The 11,427-nt window shown below is 32.2% G+C and overlaps 1 protein-coding gene across 1 annotated transcript in view; it reads right to left on the bottom strand.

The window, feature by feature from the left end:
• Positions 1-781: 781 nt before the first annotated feature.
• Positions 782-11,427, bottom strand: part of LOC134711743 (uncharacterized) — a 30,282-nt gene continuing 19,636 nt past the window's right edge. Inside the window, exons 8-11 of the mRNA XM_063572580.1 lie at positions 10,805-10,834; positions 7,858-8,199; positions 5,146-5,175; positions 782-3,365 (exon numbers count right to left, since the gene is read on the bottom strand). Of these exons, the coding sequence (XP_063428650.1) occupies positions 928-3,365; positions 5,146-5,175; positions 7,858-8,199; positions 10,805-10,834 (2,840 nt within the window). The 3' untranslated portion in view covers positions 782-927. The remainder of the gene's footprint in view (positions 3,366-5,145; positions 5,176-7,857; positions 8,200-10,804; positions 10,835-11,427) is intronic.

Genomic DNA, 11,427 nt, shown 5'->3' with positions numbered 1-11,427 from the left:
ATCATTTATGTGCTGATCTATAGAGTAATTATGAAAATGACATGTTATTTCAGTCATGGTGATCCAAAAGAGGGACGAAAGACACCAGATGGACATTAAAACACATACAACGAAAATAAACTGACAATGACAAGAGAAAAAGACAAAACTGATTAATAATAGTACACAAGACACAACAAATAAAACTAACTTGATACAGATTATAAGCAACACGAACCCAACGAAAACTGGGGATGATATCAGGTGCTCCGAAAGGGTACATGTAAGCAGATTCTGCTCCACATCTGGTAACCGTTGTGTTGCTCATGTTATTACAAACTCGGTAAATAATATAATTCGATAGGTCACATTCGTGAAAAGGGAACGGGATTGTGCTTACGACATAAGGAACATATCCAATATTATATGTTAAACGGATATTCCGTTACGGTGAACCAACTCGTGATGGCGTCCGTTACGATGGGATAGATGATTTTTTCGTAGAGTTGTCACTTGTTTCGTAAATATGTATAATACAATCATCGAACCAAAGTGGTATCAGATCAGATAAAAATCCCAAATGCTGCACATATACAAATGTCTATAAATTTAGTCTAAAGGATTTGCATACTTATATCATAAATATTCTGATAAACAAAATATGTGACAAGGATGACAAGCAACAATTCATTTTCATTTGACGAGGACCAGTTGTTTTATAGAGTTAAGTTTATATAAAGGAATAGTATAGATGCCTATTTAAAATATTGAAACAAATATAACAATTGTATTAGTGCTACACTATATTATTTTTTTCGTCATATACACTTTTATATGATAACATTTTTACACAACTAACAACAATCATTAGAAATATGCTACCATTTATAATTTGTCTTTTTTTGTTAGGTAATGGTGTTCAATCTGTTCAACAACAACAAAAAAACACTATTCCCGCTGTATTTTATATTTCTCCGGAAGATCGCCGAATGCAAGACTGGGTGGAAGCTGATGTGAAAATGGCTTGCAAAATGCGATGCGATCACCTGTTTTTATGTTGGTCAACTTTCCTTCCTTTCTTCGTTTTTCCCGATAGATATTGTCAACATCATAATGATGTTGTCTAAGCAGATTTTCAATTTCCGAAGCGTTTATTTGTTCTGTTAGATTTTTAAATCTAATGGTTGTCATCACTGACGTATCACATTCGTATTGGTCTATATGAATTGTTTGAGGTAAAGTGTTTTCCATTGAAGAACACACTGCTGTATAATCAATTAATTTGCCTCCTGTGGCTTGTTTCATTTCCGGAAAGAGTTCTTTGACCGTACATTTTTGCAATGACAAAGCGTTATGAATTTGATAATCTTTGATATAAGATGGCAGCTTGGATATTTTTATTCTCATCATTATCTCCGCTGTCACATTGTGTTCTCTGATTGTCAACTCTGACGGCAGAGACTTGTTTGTAAATTTGCAAACTGCAATGAGATCACCGGTTTTTAAATTTGTTAAGTCGCCCTTTTCTCTGTACTTTTCTGGATATACTTTTAAAACATCACAGCCGCACGAAGTAAGTGTATCCTTAACTGAATCATTCTTAATTTTAGGAGGAAGTCCATGTATTCTTATCATTATCATTGTTTTTCTTTTTAATGCAGCTAAAATCTTATTAATAGTAGTATACTTTTTTCGTTCGCCGAATTTTACATTCTTTACTAAATTCAGGGGCAAGTCGATGTCTAAAAAAATTAAATCATTTGGTTTCATACTTTGGCTAGCATTTTTTTCTCCGTGTGAGAGCATGTACTTTAAAACTGTATAGTATTCATACTCTTCGGGGATTTGTTCAGCATGTTTTTTCAATATTGTGTCTCTTCCAAAATAAACGGCAATAGCACATGGACTGTAATTCTTTTTATTTTTCATGTTGATAAATGCTTTTCCAAATTCTTCGGAATTATCATTGCACATAAACTTAAAATCTTGAATGATGCAAAAGTGAAGAATAGAATTGTCATTTTCATCTAGATGAGGCCACATGACTATATCTTTGATGGATTTGCTAAAGCTGAATACCTTATCATAATTGCCCAAGTCCGATATGCCATTAAAAAAACTAAGTAGAATGTCAGTTTTGTTTTTATGCTTTTCAGTTTCAGTAACACAAGCACAAAAAGCATCAGTTAGTTCTTTACCTTTTTCGGACAATTTACGAAGATATGTACCAACAGACCAAGCAGATCCTATGTCTTTCATTTCAGCATTGAGTCTTCTAGTAAGTTCAGGTGTTTTAACTGTAATACAAACATCGTTATCCTGTACATTCCACGCGCTTGGTCTCAAAAGATCTGAAACATATTCCCACTGACAATGCATAACACAGTATATTGGATTGATATCCATATATGATATCCAAACTGCTTTCTTTACCCTGTCGTTACTGAACATAAAACGTCCGCTTTTTTCTAAAAGATAGTTGTATTTGTTTTGTAGTTCTATTGCAGCATCCTTTATGTTGTATAGATGATATGCATCAATCTTCATTTGAGCACAAATTATATCGATTGTACGTTCTTGATCCTCTCCCTCTCGGAAAGTATCTTTCATCAACACATACACTAAAGTGACATATAAAACTTTCGTTTCTGGTTTGGAACGAAGCTGGTGAATGTCATGAATTAAAGACTTCGATGGGTTTTTGAAGTATCTGTCCTCTAATGGTAATAATGATCGAATACTGCAAAAAGATTTACACAATTCTGGGAATTGACCTGTTGTTTCAGCTTCGACGATGTCATCAATTACCTTTCTGGGTATCTTTATTTTCTCGCCATCTTGCACATTTTCTAAATCTTCATAATTTGCTTCTAAGTAGTTTCTGCATTCATCTATATTATTATATTGCATGTGGTTCATCAATATTCCTCTCTTGTCATCCTCAGTGAAAGAGTCAATAATTACTTGTTGTCTTTGGGGAAAACCCTCTAGAACTTTCTTTCCGATGGATGTTTTAATTGTAAAAATAATTTTAAAGTTCTCACTTGCATGTAAGTTCGCCTCTGCAAACAGATTTTTAAATGCATCCTCCTCCGTCGGTTTCATATTAATATCAAAAACAAAAAGTTCTTTTTTGTCCTTTTCTACAAAGTAAGACATATTTTCAGCCTCAACAAAATTTGATGTCGTCATAAATATAGCTGCAACACCTTTTGCCTTTAAAGAGGCACATATACTAAGACAGGCCTCTGTTTTTCCACACTTTTCAGTTCCCACCAAAACTACAATATGAAAGGGATCTAGTAATGTGATTCCTTTCTCTACAGCAGTTGTGGCAAAAAAGGTCTTTTCTGATATGTGTTTCTGAATTCGCTTCTCTGTGTGTTCTGAAAGGAAATGCAGAACAAATAAACGGTCATTGTACTTTTTCACTTAAAATTTCATATTTAATCTTTACACGAATCATAGTGGGTTATTTCTGCTGCAATTTTAATGAACTTTAAAACACCCGAAGTAGAGTGAAAACGTGAAATTTTTGTAAGTATCTTACTTTTCTGATCATTTAAACACGTGTTAGATACTTTTGATAAATCTTAAATGTATATAATTACGTAAATGATTTGTATGGCAGGTTTAAATATGACAGAATAACAAAACCTGTGGCAAACAACTAAATACCTATCAGACAATTCTGATTGCTTCAACACCTGGTTTGTTTATATCCATCCGTGCACACTTTAAATGCAGTATCTCGAAATAAATTTGTTTATAATATATGTTACACTCTCAAACGTGTCCATTCCCCAAAATGTGTGTTCGACTTGTTTAAACATGTATTTCAAATCACTAATTCACAATTATGTCCACTTCCTGATGTATCCGATTTTCACCTGGTCTAATTAAAAATAAATCGCAACTTATCAACGACACCTTTCACAAAAATTCTTAAGAGTAAAACTACTCGTAAGTAATGCAGATTTCAGTATAAATTACGATCAATTTTAAACGTATGATTGTTTTGGTTAAAAGAGTTAGGCTGTACTTTCTCCTCGGTGACTTTGGCAAATTAAATGCATTCATAAGTAAAAGATATCCACTACAACGCAAATTTCATTTAATAAATCAAGAGCGTCTTAAGCGTTTTCCTGGAGGTACCTCCATCAGGACGCTAAACCTTATACATGTATATAAACAACTCGAGAACGTACTGTACCAGACGTGAGATAAAAAGAACAGCCAAATCAACTAAGGTCGACAAAACATGAGATAGTTATGATAACTATCAGAGGGATGAATTGTGCTAGAGGTACATATAGAGGGTTGCGATCTCACAAAACATGTTTAACCCCGCCGCATTTTTTTACGTCGGTCCCAAGTCAGGAGTATAGCCTTTGTTAGTCGTGTACGTGTACGAGTCTTTTAGTTTATGTATATGTTTCGGAGTTAAGTGTGATGTCTTTTTTTACCAAACTATTACACATTTTGGTATTGGGCCAGCTGAAGTCCGTCTCCAGTTCGAGGTTTTCTCGCTGCGTTTAAACCCTTTTGGTGGCCTTGATATGTGTTTGCTTTTTGGTTGGGTCGTTGTCTGTTTGACTCATTTCCCAATTCTATATTCAATTGAATTCATTTCAAATTTGGGTTTGAGTCGTTTTATGTCGGGCACCGAATCTGTATAATCCATCGTGTTTTTTTTTTAATTGCTGCAATTGATATATATATATATATATATATATATATATACGCGAAGTGACATGCAATAACATGTAATTGTAGCAAAGATCCATATTGTTAACATTCAAAAGACAGCTATAAATTTCCCTTGATTTATGAAAGATATTTCCTTAAGTTGTGTATAATACATCCAAAGTAATAAATATATTTTTGGGTAGAAATGCCTGTGTTTTTTATATTTACTCGGTTTAATAGTTTAATAAGCTGGAAATAATACGAAAACGTCAGTTATTATGTTAAAAAATGTCAAACATCATAAAACAGTGAAAATTTAAATATTTTTTCAAAAGAACTTTATCAGACTTAAAATACATTTTTCTGACTATACCACAATTATTGAAGACATCATAACAAAAACCTTTATGGTATATACCTGCTATTCATACTAATTTTTGCTTCCTTTATGTGCATAAATAATTCAAGATTACTCACCTATAATTCTTTTCTTCTTGTTTTCGAATTCTGCAATTATAAATATATTTTAGTACATGTAAAACTTTTTTTTGTATTTTCCGTTGCACATATCTAATCTTTACATGAAATATTTTTATAATTCAAAAAGTATTGATCTTAAACATGGCCATTCCTCAAAATGTGTCAACCTCGTTGAAACGTGTCATTTTCACTGAAAAGGTCAAAGAATCCCAAATGGCCAAACAGTGGCCTATTTCGCTACCCGCGTTAATTAAAATTTTCCCTGTTACACGTGTCCAATATTTACTTAAATAATCCCCCGAAGGTGTATATATGACGCCACTGTAAACATTTGTCCCATAAATAATCTCAATGTATAAACATGCTGTTATGACCTTCATTCATTTAAAACCACCAGTTAACACGACTATAACATTACGAAAAGTGACGTCATATAGATAATTTTGGGGAATTTGAACTAAAAAAGCTTAATACACGAATCTTTGGGTGCATGATGACGTCGATAGACTCGTTTAATAGATTTGACACGTTTGAGGGGAGATGCACGTTTATGAGGGTTGCATATACACAAGTGTGTTTACTTGTATATGGGACACCAATGCAGAAGTAGTTTTCGGATATTAACGATGTTGCCAGAATAAAATCTCAAAAAGTATAGATTGTCAGAAAATTCAGAACAAAGGATAATAAAATTAAATGCAACTTTATAATTCACTTAAAATGAAATTATAGCCCAAATATATATATTAAGATATTTAAGCGTCCTGTGGCTTTGGTTACAAATTTCTATATAATTTTTATTTTCAAGGAACACAAATTCTGTACAAAAGTACTGAACTCAGAGGAAATCAATTTTGAAAGTCCATAATCACATGGCATAATCAAATAACAAAACAAAGCAAAAACAAATGGAAAAGAACTGTCATATTCCGGTCTTGGTACAGGCATTTTCAAATGTATAAAATGGTTGACAGAATAAAGGATTTTTTGTTTTTGATACTGACTTTATCACAAGAATATCAGGCTCGCCCTTCGGGCGCACCTAATATTTTACTGCGATTTAATCAGTATCAAAAGTATAGGTCCTGGAATAGTTTATGAATCTGACTATAAAAACTTTTCTTAAACCTTGCAGGTATAAATCTTGGAGAAACTCTGCACTACATTTTAACTAGAAATATAGATATTTCATAGAAAAAAAAGACATGGTTGAAAAGTGTGGATGTACCTTTGTTTATTTTGGGGAAAATCTTATTTTGAGGAGCTCATAAATCTGGATACAAATGTAAACACATTTATCATTTTACTAAACCGTGGTGAAACCTGTGAATAGTTTTGTTAAATTGAAACACAACTAAACATATTGCTATAAATGTACAGTTATAAATGCTCATTGCGTCGATACCGTTTATTTATAATTTAGCGTGCACAACGTCATGCCTTTCTATGATGGATTTGTTTTCAATGTAAACCAAGCTTGCATGTAATCCGATGTATGTTTACTGCTTGACATTTCAATCTAGGTGGGCAAGTTTTTAGTGGTTAACACCGTCACAAATGTGCATATCCAAGGTATATCGTGGGTTTATATCTGTTATATTTGTTTTTTCATTTATTGTATTAGTATAAAATAGGTTGTCAGATTTCTTGTTTTATTGTATCACAATTCTTTATATCAAGGCCTTTCTTAGACAACATTATGGTGTTGAAGTCCATACGATTACAAACACTTCATTAACACTCTGTTGGAAAGTGAAATTATTGACAATCATATCGTATCTGCATAATTTTATACTCATCATGCAAATAATGCAATTTGCAGTACAACTTAAAGGCCGATAGTTTCTCTTTAGCTTAGTAATCGAAATTTAGTTTTCATCTGATCAAGGATATTGCTGATATAAACATACGCTAACGTTTTCAGAAAATTTTTGAAAATAGAGACTGTAAAGAGCCTGTGTCGCTCACCTTGGTCTCTGTGCATATTAGGCAAAGGACACAAAAGGATTCATGACAAAGTTATGTTTTGGTGTTGGTGATGCGTTTGTAGATCTTACTCGACTCAACAATCTCGCTACAATTATCACTATCTATAATGAACTTGGCCCAGAAGTAACAATTGAAAATATTTTGTAAAAATTTACAAAATTTATGAAAAGGAGCCCAGTAGTCAACACTTTGGTGTTGACATGACTATCAATAATGTGGTCTTTTTTACAAATTACCTGGTTACAAAACTATGAATATTTCGAAAAACTAAGGATTTTCTTATCCAAGGCATAGATTACCTTAGCCGTATTAGGCACAACTTTTGGGTTTATTCGAATAGTTTTGCGAATGACAAAATGCCATCAAATTCAATTGAACACATGTTAATAGAAGCAAGAAAGTCTTTATATAAGAATAAGGAGAAAATGTTAAATAACCTGAAAATAATTTTGGTCTTTAAATGGAATCAAATAGTGATAACAACAACAACATATTGAGAAACACTCATTTTACACTTCTTACTAATCACACAGTTTCATTACAAAACAATGTTTACATATTTGTGTTTAATTATTGTAAACTGCATAATTTATAGGAGAAAAAAAACAATCCTTGATACCAGCATTGCAAAACGTTTATGGTTACACCTTTACATTCTATTTGTCGCAAAATTTTACACCTTTGCAGTACGAATAAACTCAACTGTTAACTAAAACTTACTTTGAGCTTGCATTCCGTCCACATTAACACGTAGATTCCACTGACAGGTGAATTGACATCCGATTAGGTTCTTTATCGAATATTCATAATCTCCATCATCAGCCAAGCATACATTATTTATCTTCAATTCAATTGTTGTATGCAAATATTTCTCTTCTGATATTGAAAATTCAAACCGGTCATTTTTGTCCATTGAAATTTTCTCTTTTTTATCGTCGATAAAATTCAACTCCTCAGCTTTCATCAATGCAATACCATACACATCTAATATTATATCCACTGAATCGCCTTCTGTGGCATTATGGTAATGATGATCATGTCTTTTTATAACTTTCAGTGGGGCTAAAAAATATTTCATGCTGCTACTTAAAACAATAGTTTAAGAATGTGATCTCCAAAGTTATTGCATTTCCGTGGTCAAGCTACTACAATTATTTTGATTTTTTTAAATTTGATATTTTGCAATTAAGTTTTAATGTATAAAATAAACACGCGGTATTACTTCGTGTTGTGGAACGTTGTGTACCTATGAATGAAGGGAAATGTGAGTATATATCGATGGAAATTCCAAATATCCAAATAACCCAAAAAGAAATATGTTCAGACAAGCAATTTAGAAGCCCTAAAGTGTTCATTTTACTCCCTTACAAAAATATTCATTCATCAGTTCAAATTTTATACCTAAGCAAATAAAAATTAAATGGTGTAAATGTTGTATAATGTATTTTCTCTAATTCTATGGAAATTTATCTCTTTTCGAACCCATTGTATAAACAAATTTAATCAACGTGTGGTTGCTGTTGATCTCAGAAGATCATTGGTTGATTTTAAGGGTCATGACCTTTTTGGCTGACTGGATGAACCAAAATATGATAACAGGTGTTAATGAAATTGACAACTTCGTGCAATGTGAAAGGCACTCGAAGGGGATTTTCGGTAAACAAAAAAAGAAAATGTCTTTTTAATCATTAGAGAAACAGATTCTTACATAGTTGCTCGTGGATTATCGGATTTATCCAATCTCGATAGTTAAATTATAAATTTTAAAGTACTCGCCGAGGCGGCTCGAACTTTAAAATTGATAATTTAACTATCTCGATTGGATAAATCCGATAATCCACTGGTATCAATGTAAGAATCTTTATGTGTATGGTGCGATGGATAGTTATCTGTTGTGCATATATTGAACGATATATAATGTATAATATAATAATATAACTTCAATGGATTAAATGTATAACGTCTGCAAACACATTTAATTCTGTGCACGTTTAAATTGTGTATCATTTATATGGAAAAGTCAAATCTGTATGGTGTAATGAGTAGGGATGGTGTATGGAGAAATGAAGAACGAGGTATTGTGAATTAGGATAAGTGGATGATTCATAAAGCTTAAAAAATGGTTTATACAAATAGTACTTTGTTAAAAGAATGATATAAAGAAAGTTGCAACTCCTTAATAAGACAAAAACAATCAAAATCAAGGAGTAACAAAGACTCATAAAACCAAAAGACTTTTACGTCAACACTTACATATAATAAATAAGAAACAACACGAACTTCACTAACAACCGGGAGTAAAATCAGGTGCTCCGGAAGGGTAAGAATTTCCTGCACCGTATACGGCACCCGTCGTTTTATTTCTTTGTACCGTTCGGTAGAAATGGTAGGTTATTTTGAGTGAAGAAGCATATCAGATATGATTTCTGACACACTTTTGTCATAATGGCCAATAAGCTCATTTCTTGAGTGATTACCTTAATTTGATTGACTCATAGTCCTGTCTTAGCAACTTTTGAGGAAGCAGTATTCCTCGTTCAACCAAATCAACGTACTTTGAGCTAGCTCTAGAGTAACGTATCAATTGAGACACATATACTCAATATGCTAGTACCGCTGGGATGTTGCTAAACAGAAATGGAAAGTCGACTAAAGGAAAATTAAAAACAACGCGTTTGTCATAAGTGTGAATATTTAACCTACCATCAGTAGTAATTTCGAGAAAAAGGTATAAATATGAAGCAGATGTATCTGTATCGGTAGTATCTTTAATTTTAATTTCACTTGAATATATTAAATTTAAGTGATCACTGAATATAGTAAATGCAAGTGATCATTGAATCTATTAAATGAAAGTGATCACTGAATCTATTATTATTAAGAGACATTACATCATCAATATACCAAAAACAACACATGCTTTTTCTTAGACGAGTCGACGTCTCAACTTTATGAGGTAACTTATAGCTCTGTTAATGAAAATACATGCTCTGACGATACAGAGGTGGTGGATTGACTAAGAAATTTTAAGCTTTAAGTGCTTGACTCGGAACAATTTCTTGTTCATAGGTTTGGAAGAATTATAAATGACAGTTAAATGCAAACATTCGAACCGTATTTTAAATTTTATTCATTTTGATTAATATTTTATTTCATAGGAGGCGCTCTCAAAAATATATTTATTTTTATTTTTATTTTAAGAAAGCAATATTTTATCAGGAACCCGATAAGTCGGGTATCATTTTGGTATTCGATTTTCGTTACCACCGAGCGATACTCGATTATTCGTTGACATCCCTAGTTGAAAGGTATACCTTCTGTAGAAAAATGATGCAAATTGATATACCATTAAACGGAAAACATTCTATACAAGTTTGACTCTTATCAGACTGATATAAATGGAAAGGGGAAATTGTGCAACATGATGTTGTGTTATGCAATAAAAATGGTATATGATGTAAAACTCGATGCAATGACGATTGATGAACATGTGGCATGACGCATCTAGTATGGGTTATAACTATGACGGTAACTTAATAACAATACGAATATCTATAATAATATCTCAAGAGGAACATAAATCAATGTGTTAGCAGTTTCAATATTTTAACTTAGAATAAAACAGGGGAACATTATAATGGGTAAAAGCAGATCATTAGCTACTTACTTGTGAAAAACAGAATAAATGAAACCAATCCTACGAAAAGAAATGAAATTAAAGTAATAATGATTAGAGCAAGTAATATGTATTAAAAACCTATGTGTTTACCTACCAAGATTTCAAAGATTCAAAGTTTTCCCAATACAATGAAGTTATTAGTAATCAAATGGTATGTTCTCAAAAGATAACGATTTAAGAACGGCATACAGACTTTAGTATTTATACGGAAATTTTTTCTATTTTTTCTTTTTTTTTCGTATCGCAGTAAATTAACCGACCACTTTTATAACCTACGATGCATCAACGAATGGAAATTATCACAGGAATTTTTACTTGTTATGAACTACATAATGGATGTCATTAATAGATCCTGGATTGCTAATAATTCTAACGTGAATGCGGATTTTTTTTGTTTGGTTTTCGTGTCTTTGTAGATCTTATTCGTCTGTTTGAGCAACTGTTAATTTTTAGATGCTTGAATGTATGTTTCTTTTAGTTTTTACTATAGTTTAAACTAAAAAAAATCAACCAAGGGTTTCGCCCACATTACATCGTGCATGCTTAGTGGTGTTCTATTACAATGTGAAAGGGCAGGATGTTTCTTCCTTGCCTGCTTCAACTGCCATTAA

Source organism: Mytilus trossulus, chromosome 3 (assembly GCF_036588685.1).
Source record: "Mytilus trossulus isolate FHL-02 chromosome 3, PNRI_Mtr1.1.1.hap1, whole genome shotgun sequence".
Lineage (NCBI taxonomy): Eukaryota > Metazoa > Mollusca > Bivalvia > Mytilida > Mytilidae > Mytilus > Mytilus trossulus.
The sequence above is the reverse complement of the archived record's forward strand: the minus strand, read 5'-3'. Positions and strand labels throughout refer to the sequence as shown.